The sequence below is a fragment of the Cyrtonyx montezumae genome, unplaced genomic scaffold, assembly GCF_038088225.1.
Source record: "Cyrtonyx montezumae isolate F1298 unplaced genomic scaffold, pur_monq_1.0 scaffold_3, whole genome shotgun sequence".
Classification (NCBI taxonomy): domain Eukaryota; kingdom Metazoa; phylum Chordata; class Aves; order Galliformes; family Odontophoridae; genus Cyrtonyx; species Cyrtonyx montezumae.
Genome location: NW_027072034.1, coordinates 141,898,851 through 141,913,676, shown reverse-complemented (window position 1 = coordinate 141,913,676; position 14,826 = coordinate 141,898,851). Strand labels below are relative to the sequence as shown.

General features: G+C 39.4%; 1 protein-coding gene across 2 annotated transcripts in view; it reads right to left on the bottom strand.

Annotated features, from left to right (window-relative positions):
• The window catches only part of PLXNB2 (plexin B2), a 174,132-nt gene that overhangs the window by 61,246 nt on the left and 98,060 nt on the right, over positions 1-14,826 (bottom strand). For both annotated transcript variants that reach the window (XM_065743529.1, XM_065743530.1), the window contains 8 exons: positions 14,428-14,610; positions 13,428-13,550; positions 9,673-9,773; positions 7,367-7,493; positions 5,432-5,582; positions 3,095-3,209; positions 2,268-2,370; positions 1,699-1,800 (listed from right to left, as the gene is read on the bottom strand). In XM_065743529.1, coding sequence (XP_065599601.1) covers positions 1,699-1,800; positions 2,268-2,370; positions 3,095-3,209; positions 5,432-5,582; positions 7,367-7,493; positions 9,673-9,773; positions 13,428-13,550; positions 14,428-14,610 — 1,005 coding nt within the window. The remainder of the gene's footprint in view (positions 1-1,698; positions 1,801-2,267; positions 2,371-3,094; positions 3,210-5,431; positions 5,583-7,366; positions 7,494-9,672; positions 9,774-13,427; positions 13,551-14,427; positions 14,611-14,826) is intronic.

The following is a 14,826-nucleotide window of genomic DNA, read 5'->3' as shown; positions in this document are numbered from 1 at the left end:
CTGGTCAGCTCTGCGGGCAGACTGTCAAACTTTGCTACACTGTGACAAAGCATTCAAATCCACTGTGTGATTGGCTTCCTTAAATGTAATTGATACCACTGAAAAAGGGAGGAGGACTTTTTTTCTCTTTTCTCTTCTTGCAGTAGTTCAGAAAGATTGAGGTGTTTATTCACAGAATGATAAACAAGGTGAATGAGATTAGAGCAGAATGTTCCTTCTGCTGTTTCTCTTCCTTGGAGGATGAGAGTCCTCATCCTCCAAGGAAAATTTGGCACATCTAGATTATGCATCTGCCCTGAATTGGTTGTTAAGAGAGAATGGACTTTTCCACTTAAGTCATGGGATCAGACAAAGCTTTTCCTCTTGTACAGAAACTAGTTTGTCAGCTTCTCACAGAGCTTAACAATAGAAACAGAATTTTCTACAGTGTGTTTCTTTTTTTTAATTTAAATGCTGCAGCAAAGCGTTGTGTCCCACTTCTCGCACACAGCCTGAGTCAGCTCAGACTGGTTCACCCGGTCAGATATCCCACCAGTGACCAGTCCCAGACATCACAGAAAACAGATACAATTCACCTTTCTTTTCCTTTACATTTATTTTAATATCTTTGAGCAAAAAAATATATACTTATGAACATATGACTGCATAGCATCTTGGGCAAACTTGGTTTTGATATGGTTGGAGCATTTATGGTTTGCCTTCTATCTTTCTCTGACCACACTTCTTGTGTTGCTGTTATACTCCTGTCCTGTTTACCTTTTTCCTTCCCTTGGCAGGCATAGCAGAGGTGATGGAAGGATTTTGTAAGCTATTCAGTACTCAAATTTGGCAAGATAATAAAAGAAAAAAACACAAAAAACATGAGTCTTCCTTAGTTGAAAGATGGTTAGTGGTTTAAGTAACTGACACAATCCAGCACATCTACCATTAATTGTATTTAAACAGAGAAAACACAGAAATGAGCAGCAGAAACTAAGAGCAATACTGAAGCTATCACCTAAGGAAGTTGTTTTTAAGCTTCGCTTTTATCAGACAAACACTAAATTCTTTGTGTTCTGAATACCCAGGTGATAAAACAAATAAAACCTCAGAGTCAAACTAGCTGCTTAGCTTTGCGATTGACTTTCGGGAAGTCTCTAAGAAAAGAAAGAGAAGTCTGCTACAGCTGGGAAAATACCTGCTCTTTTGGTTTGATGGTTAAAAAATAATAACAAAAGATGTTAATCCTTCCTCCAAACTAAAAATCATATAATTTCTGAGTTAGTATTTTTTTTTCCTTGTTGGAAAAGTGAAGAGAGAATTAAGCACACCAAATAGCATTATTTTAGAATACCAAAAAGCAAGAATTTAATTAGAAAGCGATATGAAAAAAAATCAGACTTCCTAAAACTCCTCTCCTTTCATTAGTTGAGAAATAATTCTCAAGGTATATCAGAAGGTCCATTTTGCATTCTTTAAAATAAAATTCATCTACTAGTTATGATATTTTGCTCCGTTATGATTCTGTCTTTGTGATGACTCCACATTTAGAGACTATAACCAACGTTATATCAAATTTAATGTGTAGCTCTTATCCTTCTTTAACAAGAATTATGAGCAAGATCACCCAGGAAAGCAGAAACTAATGTCTAATGAGTGGGTGTGGCTGGAGTTAAAGTGGAATCCAAATGACAGCTAGCTTTGAATTAATCCACTTACCTGATAATAAGCTAGATGTCTTCCCTCAAAATGCACTGTTGTTTGGTACTCCATAGGTATTATTGATGGGTTAGGGTTTAGAAACTGTGGGCATTCTTCTTCCTGGGGAGATAAACATTTTATACATTATTCAAAACAGAAGTCTTATTGCAACAAGCTCCAATGGCCTTCGGACAATGGGATGATTGTTCTAAATAACTTTGTGCTTAAAATACAGTGACAGATTTGATTACACCCTTTCAAATTAGACATGCTAAAAATGACTACAGCATATGTCAAAGCCGTGGGTGATTATCTTTCCCAGCCTTGAAATCTCGTTCCTCCCATTGAAGCAAAGTAAAAGGAACAAAAATATCCTTTCAGGAATTATTCAGTCACACTGCCCCTCCTCAATCACACCCTTAAATTCCCACCCCCACACTGTCACTAAAAAAAATCTTACACTTCTGGAGTTAACTTTAGACTCACTTTAAGGATCCCTAATTCAGACAATGGATATGAGAGAAAAAAGCAAATAATATACTGAAATTTTCTAATAAAAACCCACTAATTTTATTTTTAAACATTACCATATTTTGTTTGATCACATCCTGTGCTGAAGAAGACTCTTCACAGATATGGTTCTTCCAGTCCCACTGGCAATTCCATCTATTGCTTGCACAAGAATAGCATCTACAAATATAACATGATAGTCGTGACAAACTGTCAGGCTTCTTCCCCCACTGACAAAAAAAGTAAATTAAATTCCATCTTTATTCATAGAGAGTAGATCAATCTGCTACAGTGTCCTTACTATATTAAGCTGAAAAATTCATAGTAAGAACAGTTTGAAAACCCCAGAAAGCTTTTTTTTTTTTTTCCCCCAGAAACATAACTAAGAAAACCGTAGCATCTCACAGATTAAGACTGAGTCCAAGGGGAATGGAAATATCTTCTTAAACCTTCATGTATTGAGTTAAAAATGTGGGGTTTGCATTGTCTGTGTCTGTCCTGGGGCAGTAACATCTCAAGCGGGAAAGATGATGGGGGCAGAGTCAGCTTTGACCATCACACCTGAATGTACCATAACCTAAAGCTCCAATCAAACATTTGTGGCAACATGTAGTAGCTAGACATCCACAGAGCTCACCTAAAAGTCCAATAACAACTACCAAAAAATAGCAACCCAATGAACTGGCCTTTAATTATATGTGCCTATATGTGCCATGAATATTTCCATTCCAAGTGTTTTATGTTACCAGTTTAAACCATTTAAAAACTCCATTGAAGTGTAAGATAAAGTGCTTGAATGCTGAAAATTCTGAGTGTGCCAAAGGCTTAATTAGAGAAGGATTCAGTAACTGGAGCACCATGCCATGGCATCTAAACACCTCAGCTGGATATCTGAAATACTTACGGCTGGTTTTCATAAAGATTCATTGCTTCTTCACAGTCATAAAAAGGGTAAGTATGTGATGCAAAAAATATCTTGTTCTCTCCAAAGGTTAACTGTAATGGAACTGAAACATGATCTATCACAAAAGAAAAAGAAGAAGGAAAAAAAAAAGTTATCTAAGTGGCTGTTGAATTCTTTAGCTCTTGAGAAGAGTGATACAATAACACTTTTATTGTTTTACAGTACAGGCAAATATTTAACTATACAGCTGACAAGTTGGATTTCAGGACCTGTTATATTTTAGATTTATGAGCTTTGCTTTGTCTTTTTAACCTCTACAATTTTTTTTTGAGCAAATGGTTTTCAGAAGAAAAGCACAGATAGGATAAATGGAAGAAGTAAAATTACAGAAAAGCTTTGCTTTATATAAGTGTTTCTCCATGTTGCTATCACCATGCTAGAATTTTAGAGTCTACAAGAATAAGATAAAGTGAATAAAAAGGCAATTGAATACAGATGAAAACTGGCATGAGAACAGTCATTTAAAATCAAATGTTATCTTAAATATGAATATGTCTGGATGTAAAATTACTTGTTTAATTTGAGGATTAAAACTGTCGTCATATGAATTAAAACAAGTGATCTTTGTGGTTAATGCCCAACAATGCCCTCAGCACTAAGCTACCACAGGCACTTGTGATCTCAGTTTGCTGTACAAGATTTCCCCACAAATGTACTTCTCATCTGGATCATTACTGAACTAAGAGAGGAAAATTTATCTTTAGAAACTGGTGCTTTCCATGGCGAAGCTGCTTAAAATGCCTTTTGCAGAAATCATTGAGCTCTTGTGAGAAGCTATCTCATAAGCTATTGGGCAATTTCAAACTCTGCTTTCCTTGAAGAGGTTCTTGAAAGACCACGAGCAGCATTACTGGAAGTCACCTTTACCTGCACTGGGTCCCATTAAATATTTCAGACTGGTAAAAATGACAGAGGATTTTCTAACAACAGGGCAGCAATACACTATTTCTTTCTAGAAATATCCCATTTCCTTGGAAATGGGATACTGCTACAGTAACCAGCGCCATTCCAATCTCAATAGGATTTCTAAATAGTAAGTGGACGGCTCCAGACTTTCTGTTCATGCTGTCAGGAAACACTGCCTGTGTTAATAACTGCCTGCCTTATGCAAAATGTCTGCCAAGCTTCTAAGCATCTCAGTGTTATTTTTGAATACCCTTTCAGATCGGTTACTGTGGGAGCTCAAAAAATTGTATTATTTCTAGGTGACTTGGTTACTCCCATGCCATTCCAGACAGGCTTCTAGTCTTACATTCTATGCTGGAAGATGTCAAGCTGTCATATTTATCAACTCAGTCTCCTTATGTCCTACTTTTCAAAATATTTAGGGAATGTGAATTGGCCCTAAATAAAGTAGTGCTGACTTACCACTTTGCATAACCTGATACCTTGACATACCCCAACTATTTTAAAACTTGATTTTAACATCATTACATCATTACATTTAACATCATTTTAATATCATTTTTGTGCAAGTGAAACTGGTTTTGACCAGGTCCAGCTTTAAGAGAATTTAAGCTTGTCTTAAAATGTGCTTCCAAGTAACACTCAGACAACACTCCTGGGAAATTCTGTACATATAAGAAGGTAATCCTAAGGGGTACCTCTATACATGCTGCAAGAACACTTTTTTTGTTGTTTAAATTTGATCAGATAACAATCAGTGCTGTGTTGAGAGTTTTATTTTATGTGTTCATGCATCAATGTGTATGAACTTAAGACTCAAATAAAAAACTGCAAAAGACATTAAGAGGATAATCAGTGGTTCAGAACAATGGTATGGCCCTTATATACATGATCTTACTATTGCAGAAGCTGGAGGGCACACAGCAGAAAGGGCAGAAGGCTCTATGATGGAAAGGACAACCTTCTCACATGAACAAGAAGACGAGCTACTGAAATACAGTTGAGTATAGCAAAACTCTAACAACAAATCTTCCTATTACAGTGCTCTTCTGGCCTCACAGCTCAGTTTCATTAGAGTAAGAGTAGAATGGTTGATTTTTGCTTGTTTGGGACACTGAATCCCTCTGCTTCTGGTAGAAACGATGGGAATAGCACAGCTTGAAAAAAAAACAGCAATGAAAAAATTGTGAGTAAAATTTTTCTTTTTTAAATCAATGTTTGAGTGGACAAAGATCAACAATAGACTATTTGAGCCAAGAGACTGGAAGAGGAAAAAAAAGTGCATTCAGTTCACACAAAAAGGATCACATTAGAAGCAGTGTTTTATGTTCTTTCCTTTATTATACGTGGCAGGTAGCAATATTTCTTTACCTTGACCTTTTGGTGTTGGAGGAATCATATCAGGAGGGTCACAGATAATAACTCCTTCATTTAATTGAGCACGATGGCTTGTTTCACCAAAGGTACACCAAAGTTTGTCACTGGTGCTCAAAGTTGGCAATGGACTTACTGTCAGTTTCACCTGCAAACAAAATTTAAACAGGTAAAATATTTGAAAGAAAGTAAGCAAGCTCAGTAAGGTTTAAGGCCATAGAATTTTCTGCAGCCTTTTTTTTCTTTTTTCAGCCAAGGGTTATATTTTGTCTGGAACCACAGAAAGTGGTTCTTCTTTACAATTTTTATTTGTTGTCACCTGCTATTACTTTCTTTTTATCTTTCTACCACCCTTCCAGCTGAGTCTATGCTGAATAAAAATGGAACAGAAAACTCTTTCCTTGTCAGTGCACTAGATCAAAACAAAAATGTCTGCACAGATACAAGCCCAGCCTTTTGCTCTTGTACTCAGCATCCAGTTCAGTAAACAGAGTAGTTAACACTTAAGTCTTGATGAACTTAATTAGAATTACATTAACCTTAGGTGTTATTAGCCAACAAAGGAACCAAGGCTGGATGGGCTGGAAAAGCTGGAGTTTGAAATGGCTGAGCAGATAAAAGTGTCTTTCTCAAGAGAAAGACTCAGTGTACATGCAGAAAAAACCCAAACCCTGACATCCATCTTTACTACTGAAAAAGAATTTCTGAGAGAGTGATGGTGGGATCTTAATCTTCTCAAAGAAATTATCGATACAGTATGCATGTGAGAAACTAAAGGCAAAATAGAGAGGTAAAACTTAGCAAGGGAGGAAGAAAATGAAATGCAATTTTGGATGCTGCCCTTGATTCAGTGTTTCAGGTGTGTTATTTATGCAGTTTAGTTTTTTTACAGTTTGTGTTTTCAGTAGAAATGACGATGGCTCCTTTCCCACTGAAACTGATTCACTATGTTATAAGCTGCAATATTTTCTGGTAAGTAAAGTAACCACGAGGAGAAAATGACAGTGGAAGTATTACAGGCTACATATAAATGCTCACTTGAAGTTGGCTTTGTTTCTGTTATTTAGATATTTTGGCCTGATATTCTGATATGAGGCACCAAAGCCTTGTCAACACAAGTTGACAAGATCTGAACTAAGAGAAGGTGTGGATTTTAACTAGGCTATGTGCCTTCTACTAACATTTTTACTCAATGTAGGGACAGCCTTAACACAATGCTGCTTACATCATTTAGGAAATTAAACTAAACCAAAGTGAAGTCTCTTTCTTTCTGATTAAGAGGGATCAAAAGCTGTTTAGTAACTTACTCCAAATTAACCTGATTTTCCTTGCTGAGTACCACCAGCGCATCCTCAGTCTGCACTGACATGCTGCATTTGAAATCAAAGCAAGCTATGGCATACTGGTCACACTCCAAATGCTTCATTTTGTTGCCATGCAGTAGTTTTGCATGCTGAATTTAACCTCTGCGTGTATGCAAGCAAATTTTGCTACATAGGCAAATCCACAGCCGATTTTAAAGAAACAGTTTATGCCTTCACTACTTACTCAAGTTTATGCTCAAGTAAGCTGAAAGAGGATGCAAGGGCAACATGAAATCTCCCCTATCAATTATCTTTTATAGGCTATACAATATTGTGCAACACTTTCAGAATATTCAGATAGCTCTAAGTGCTTGGTCATCCATAATAATACATCATCATGGTTTATAGAGAAGGTTAAAAGGAGCGTTTCTTAGAAGAGAACATTAACTACAGACTGCAAGAACAGCAGGCAAGAAAGAGCACTGTGAGAAGTCCCAAAGTTTGAGGTACCCAAAACACTATATATTTCTTGCAATCATCATGCCTAAAGAAGAGCAGATATTAATCTGTTTAGTAGTCACATCAATGTGCTTTAAGAAGATGTAGAGAAAGCATTTTCTTGTCATACCTTAGCAGGAGCTCTGCGACTCATGTTTTGAGGGTCTGCACTGATGATAGTCATACATGTGCCACTTGGACTCCAGAGCCAGTCGTTCTCCTTATCAGCCATTTCACAGTCTACCCTCTTCGTGCACCTGACAAAATGTGAATAAGACACAAAGTAAAGAAATATTATAGTTGGGCTCTGCTTTCTCTAAACTAAACAACAATTCAGGAACTAGAGAATGAAATTACAACACAAGATGACTGGAAATCTGCTTTAATATTGACTATCAGGTTGCTATGAGAGAACTATTTAAATGAATAAGTGATAGAGTAAGTATTGACCATGTTCAAGATATGAAAAGCAGTAGGGAGACAAAATACATTGCACAGTGTATAGGATTACACCACTCAAACGTATAGACACCTAATAATATCTAACACAGCATCAAAAAGAGAAGGCAGCCATTGCCTGATTTCCTGAATCCAGGCTGATTAATCTTCATTTCAACATGTAACAAACTCCTGGAGGAGTGGGCACAACCTTTCCACAGGTGAAGTGGATGACACCCATGTATTGCCAGTAATAAGACTCCTGACTCATGAGGGCAGAAATGTGACAAAGAAGTGCTGCCTGGGGAGCACAGGAGAGCTAATGTGAAGCTGCAGCACAAGAGAAATGCAGCCTTCTTGGTGAATAACTTCATTAACTCCTGCCACTGTTTAAGATCTCTCTCTGCCAGGGCACCCTTACCACTGCAGGAAGACATCAGCGGCTGTGCAGACTCACCAAAAATCCTGAGAGATTTTCCCAACTCCCCTACAGGAAGGATGTAAAGCAGAGGTGCTGCGGGACAGAATCTGCATATGTGCCTACAAAAGCTTGTCAGAGCATGTGCTGGGGGACAGTATCATGCATATTCTTTTCATCCTGTGCAATGCTGGTGAGAAAACTCAGTAATATCTTCGGCTGTTGTAACAAAAGTCTATTAACTCATCAGGGGCCCTAGTACGGTACAGTTGCTGAACAGTTCTGCCAGCACTACCCTAAGGATATCATTTACATACAAAGTCTACATTCATATAACACGTCCCTAAACACACAATTAAGCACTGCATGTGAAGATGAGACAGAACTTGGTGCAGGTAAGAAAAACGTTAGAAATTATGTGCTTCTATTTCTACCGGGAGAAACACTACCAAATGCAAAAATTCACATTTGCTTGTTCTCAGACATCATTAATACTTCAAGTTATTGAGGTCAGCGGTTGTATCAGAAACCTGAAGGGAAATCTAGGGGAAATTGCCTCCTGTATGATATATGACATGGCCTTCAACTCCAAGTAGCCAGGAGGAGTTTGAGTTGCATGTTCCAAATCCCCAGGTTTCATCCTCTGAAGCTGAAGCCTGCTCTTGGAGTTATTACAGAATATTGCATAAATGTGTACAAACACATAAGTTTCTCTGCAGTGCTTCACATTATGCTGCACAAGAGCCTGTTAGGTAACTTAATGTGATAGTTCACATTTTCAGGCAGGAAGCTAGAAGCCTGAAATTCATCTGCATGCTATAATTAAATAGCCCCTTTGTTCCAATAGCAAGTACTTAGAACCATGAATTCCCAACTGCTCATGCCAAGGGGTTAATTAACTTAGTAGTCAAAAAGAGAGCTGTAAGACTGCACTCGCTTCTCACCACTCCAATCAATGCAGAATGTAAAGAAGAGACATCCCAAATTGTTCTAGTTTGCATATGTTTGAATATTAATTCAGATAACCTCTGCAGACAAGTCAGCCAAAGGCCAGCTTCTGCTCTCATGCAATGAGGTGAGAGCCCGACATAGCTACATGTCTCCATAGCTGACATTTATATAAAAACAGTGTTTCATCTATATACTTTATCTTCATACATTAGCAGTTTCTTCCTTTATGCTCTTTTATTATGTTTTGCATCTCTACTTAAAATAAATGCTATATTTTCAGGATTTTAAATAGGGAGTGCTCTTAACTTCTGGGAGAACATCTGACTGCATGGTTCAGAGAGCCATAAAACTTGCAGTTGCAAGACGTATAATGATTTTCAGCACCAGCTGAAGCGTATATATTTTCCCAAACTAATGAAATCTGCAGAAGTCAACAGGGACTTATTTGTGTGCATGGAAGATTGATACCAATGTCTGCGTGATAAAAGTCAATCCCTATCAGTACTGAGAGGCCGAGTACAAAGAACCTAAATCGCTATGCAAAGCCGTAACAGAAGGCATGTGCCACATGTGGAGGCCTCCTCGAGCACCTCTGCTGCCCACACCCACAGAAGCCCTGTGGGACTCACCTGCCCTCCCGCACACACCAGCCGCAGTACGGGTCCTGGGCCTGCGTGCACTTCTCACAGTCCGAGTACTTGTGGCACTGCTGCACAGGAAGGCGATGCACCTGGGGAGCCAACAGCAAGACAGTCATGTGTCTGAGGAAGGCACGAGGAGACTGAAAAGGTTATGGATGGCATTGCACAAGGCTGCTGCCCATGCCAGAAGAACTTGTATAACTATGTTCAAGGTGCAATTTGTTTTTTTAAAATAATCCATACAAAAATGGAGCCTGGTTATCCCTCCAATCACGGCTTGAAGTTCAGATTCACACATTTTCCCTGTTCTTCTCCAGTCTGGTGTTCTCTAATCTCTCTCCAAACTAGCAGAGGTCATTGCCGTAACCAAGTATCATGAGAAAGTCTTAAAAAACCCCAGAACTGTTCAATTCCTGCAGTTAGGTTAAGTTACTTCTGGACATGTGCATCACAGCACGTCTTGCAGAACAGAAATGGTGAGAACATGTTTTCCAACCCAAGAAACAGCTACTGCAGGACAGATACTACCTGCGGGTTAACATGGGACTACTAGATCATTTGTACATACAATATCCTCCCCTTCCTATCCTTAGCAGGAGATTGAAATCCTTTGAAAATGTAACCATAAGTGGCACTTCTGCAGGAAGTCTGAAGACCTCAGAAAGCCCTAGTGCTTGCAGGGCCACACTTCTCCACACATAGCTGTGCTGCCGTGCAGTAAGTTTACAACAGAGAATGGAAATAACTGTGGCAGGAAGCAGCATCATGACTTCTCAGACTCCCCATAAATATGTGGCTTCTGGTTTTGATTTCCTTTGGGGGTAAAAATAAACAGTTTGGTCTTTCTTTAATGCCTAGAAAAACGAGCTGGCACATAAACAGCACTTTTAACTATGCTGCTGAATTGTGCAAGCGGGGAAGGAACATAGTCTTCCCAGCACTGTCAAGGATCGCGTTTTACCTATGAAGAGTGAAAATAGCTTACTTGTAGATGTAAGCTTTTTTTTTTTTGCTACCTAATCCTCTCACTTAAACCTACTGGCAGTTACAAAGCTACTTTGCAAGTCCAAATTTGGCCTCATTTTACATAAAAAGAGTTCAGCCTGACACAGGCAGGGTGGATGGACTTGATGATGACCAGAGGTCCCTTCCAACCCCTACAGTTCCGGGACTCTGTGATTCAGTTAAGGAAAATGTCAACATTTGGTGCCATTCATGCATTTACTACTACCTAGGCTTATCTCTTCAGCAATTTCTATTCCCTTTTTCTTCAATAGACTGGTACCTACCCAGAGCTGAGTTACCGGCACACTGCTTCACTAACCAGTTCCCCTGTCGTGAGTAATTTAATATCCAGAGAATGGCATTTTTATGACAAAGTGTCTGTTTCATAATTCTGGCAAGCAGAAACAAGCTCCAGAGACTGGCCGTCTCTACAAGTTTGTCATAAACTGAAATGTTTTTTAAGAAAAAATGGCAGCTTGGTTTACAGATGGCTTCAAATACAGAGAAACTCATTTTATAGATTTTAAGGTTTTTCTAATTGGCACTTTTAACCAGAGAGAGGTAATAGCTATAACAAGCACAGGAAGTTGTGAGAATGGTGACTACCACAGGCTTCAGTTTTACTCCTGATATGGGACATATCGTAAGGAATTCAAGATTCTCCTACTTCTGTTTACTTTTAAGGAGCTACAGTGAGTACAGCAGAAGTGGTGCGGTCCTTTCCAGCTTCAATGGGCCCTCCTGACTTCTGCCCAGCACTGGGAGGAGGCTAAGGAGGAAGGAGCTGACTTTTGAAAGCATCTGCTCTAACCCATCTACTGCTTGGTGAAAGAGGAAGGGGTGGGGGGGGGAGAAAGAACTGAAACAGGAAAACAAGAGCTGGTTTCTCACTGCAATCTTAACCTCTGTATCACTCTTCCCTATATTTTGTCACCATCTAATTTATTTTTAAAGGCTGCTTCATGTTATCACCCATCACATCACTTGGGCGGCAAGTGCTGCATCTGCCAGGCAAGTCAGTGTTCAGCATGCAGATCAGTACGGCAACTGTGCCCTTCATTGTTTGCCCCATCTTAAATAACTGTAAGCCACTTTTACTTGCAGGGCAGGGTTCTGGTACATCTTTTCCCACAACTTGCAGCTGTTCTGAAAACAGCGGAGTGTGTTTCAGCATTTATTCTTCCCCCCTCACTTCTGTCACTTCATTTCTTCCAGCACTGAAGGCCTCCATTCTCCTCTATCTGGCTTTCAAAGTGGGTGGGACTGCTCATTGTAATTAACTCCTGGAGATGACAGTAATGTAATGCCGTGACAGAGCTCCCAAGTTTAGTTATTCACATTTAAGCTGAACAGGTTTTGTAAAAGAAAATTATTATTCCCATTATTAAGAAACTGATGTGTCTATGAGAGCTACTTAGAAAAGATTAAACCGAAATACCTTCTTTGGGAGAAAATTTCTGCGCTCTAAATTTAAACATTTTGTAATGATGGAATTATTATTAACATCCTTCCTAATTTCTTTATTTCAAGCAGAGTATTGCCAGAAAAAAACTGCTCTGCTTCAAGGTTGCCCCCATGCTCATGCTGCTCAGGGCACAGCCTGGTGAGGACGTCAGGGCTCTGAAGCAATGTGCCAGTGTCCTGTGGGGTGCCAGGCTGCTTGGCCTCACGTAGACATTCTTAAAGTTTGAAGTTCTGCTCCAAATCTGAAGTGCTAACTACTCCAGAAAATAGCAGTAACTTCTCTCGCACGCTGTCACATTACTAAATTTTTTATCAGTATTTATCTGGTGTGTTCTCCAATGTAACTACCAGCCTGAGATCCATCAGCTAGAATATAACATTCCCACAGCAAAATAAATCATATTAATCTTTCATAAAACAGGATGGGAATGTGCTCCCTTCACCATTTCTCCCAGTAAAATTTCCACTTCCAGCTCAGAGAAGGTGAACCAAGAAGGAACTGCCTGTTCTTTTCATAGCAATCTGACCGTTCCTCCTGCAGCAGTTCAGCTCTAGGCAGAAGCTCATACAAAGGTGTTTCCCAAAGCTCCAAGTCTTTCCATTGCTTCTTAGTTTTTGACATCAAGACCTATGAATGCTCTTGGCCACTTTAAATACATGAAAACACTACTATGTCAGCCACTAGCAGCCCAAATCCTGAAGTACTGACGAAATCACAGAATGGCAGGGGTTGGAAGGGACTTCAGGAGATCATCGAGTCCAACTCCCTTGCTGAAGCAGGTTCCCTACAATAGGTTGCATGGCTAGGCAGCTCGAGCATCCTTCCTGATTTGTGGCCGTCTGACCCTGCAGCACTCTGGTGCCAAACATCACAGCTTCATCCTTTGCCCAGACCCCATTAGAGAGCTTCAGAGGTGAACTCACTTCTGATCTCAGTCTGTGAGCATTAAGGATAAAACCATTCTCCAAGTGACAGCCAACTGATTAAGCCCATCACCTCTGCTTGACGGAGCAAAAAGCAGAGGGGGGCTGAAGCTGGTAGAAGGAGGAACATCTTTTCACCTTCTGTTTTCATCTACCCCCTAACCCCAGCAGCATTTTCATTAATACATAATATCATGCTTTCCTTCTGTCTGTAAAGGTGCACACACAAACACAGGGGCAGCCCCACTGACTACGGTGGTTCCAGGAATGAGAGAAGCATTCAAATCTCTAATAAAGTCACAGAGAAAATTAAATGGGACCTGATGCTTAAAAAGAGAGGGATACATTACCTTGTCTGTGGTCATCACATATAGATATTCTTGGGTTTTGTCAAGGACCAGGTCATTCTTTATGGGTTTGTTTAGCTCAATAGTCAGAGAGCTGTACTCAGTTACAGTGGATGACAGGAACACCTGTTCCATGGAAGAAAGAAGGGCGGTAAAGACCACTGTTTTTTCAATCATCACGAATGAAAATGCTGTTTGCTCAAGTTCACAAACTCATATTAGAGAAAACATTTCAATTTGAAGTATTTAGCACTAAAGGCAGCAAGCACAGCAGAAAAAAATAATGGAAAAGAAATTGCTCACTGCTCACAATAGCTAGTATTTCCATTGATTTTTTTTTTTTAAATACTGACTTACTTCAACGTTGTAAAAGTCAGATTCTCAACGTGAAGCCACTGCACTTGAAGGTGCTCGAATCTGTGAACGTCCCTTACAAGAAGCAGTTGTATCAGCATTGAATTCCAAACAACACAGTGGCACATGGCCATCACTTCTCTTCAGCAAAGTAACACATATGGTGTGCCAGTCTCAATAGTTTAACAGTATGGACACACAAATCCTTGAACCACATGCTCCCACAGCCAGAATTTACCAGAGCTCCCACTTTAGCTTTATATTATCTACATTTTGTTCACTGAATGGCCATAATGATTACAAAACGAAAGTTTGCTTGTAAATGAGTAGGGGCTTGAATAGATATAAGGCCAGAGCAGATGCTAGCTTACCTAGGACTGTTTTTATTGGGCTCTCAGTAGATATCTAAACCTTTGAGAGAAGTTTCATTCAGACAATGCCAATCCTACCTACGAATTGGAAAGTTGAGGTACACAAGAAGTAACCTGTCTTTATTTTTCTTTGAAAGTAAAAAAAACTGTGTGCCAAGAGAATCTGCTCCTGCTATGTGATCCTCTAAATCACATTTACTTTCAGTGTTATCAGAACGTTATCAGAACAATTTGCAACCTTTTTACCGCGCTCCAATCTTTGAAGTCAGATGTGTTACCTTAAGAATTTTTCCATCCGAAGTTCCCAGAAAGGCCACGGTGTGCCCATTCTCCACAGTCACAGTAACAGCCGTGAGATTCATCCCTTCTTTTTGTAATACTGGCTTCTCTATAACACCATTTTTACTTCCCAAGAGATACGGTAAGTGTTCAGAGCCACAGGGGAAATTTTTGCTTGCATTCTAATAAGGAATAGCAATACAGAGGGATGTTTAAACATTCAGATCACTAATTCCTAGCTACCACAATATGATACCCCTCAGACATAGGAGATAGAAAGAGAGAAATGGGTTGCCTGGCCACGTTACCCAAGCCAATGAACCATAATCAGAAAGCAGTGTGCAATTGCAAACTGCTTTAGAGCTTTTGCTTTCCAGGAGACATAGAGAAGAAATGGT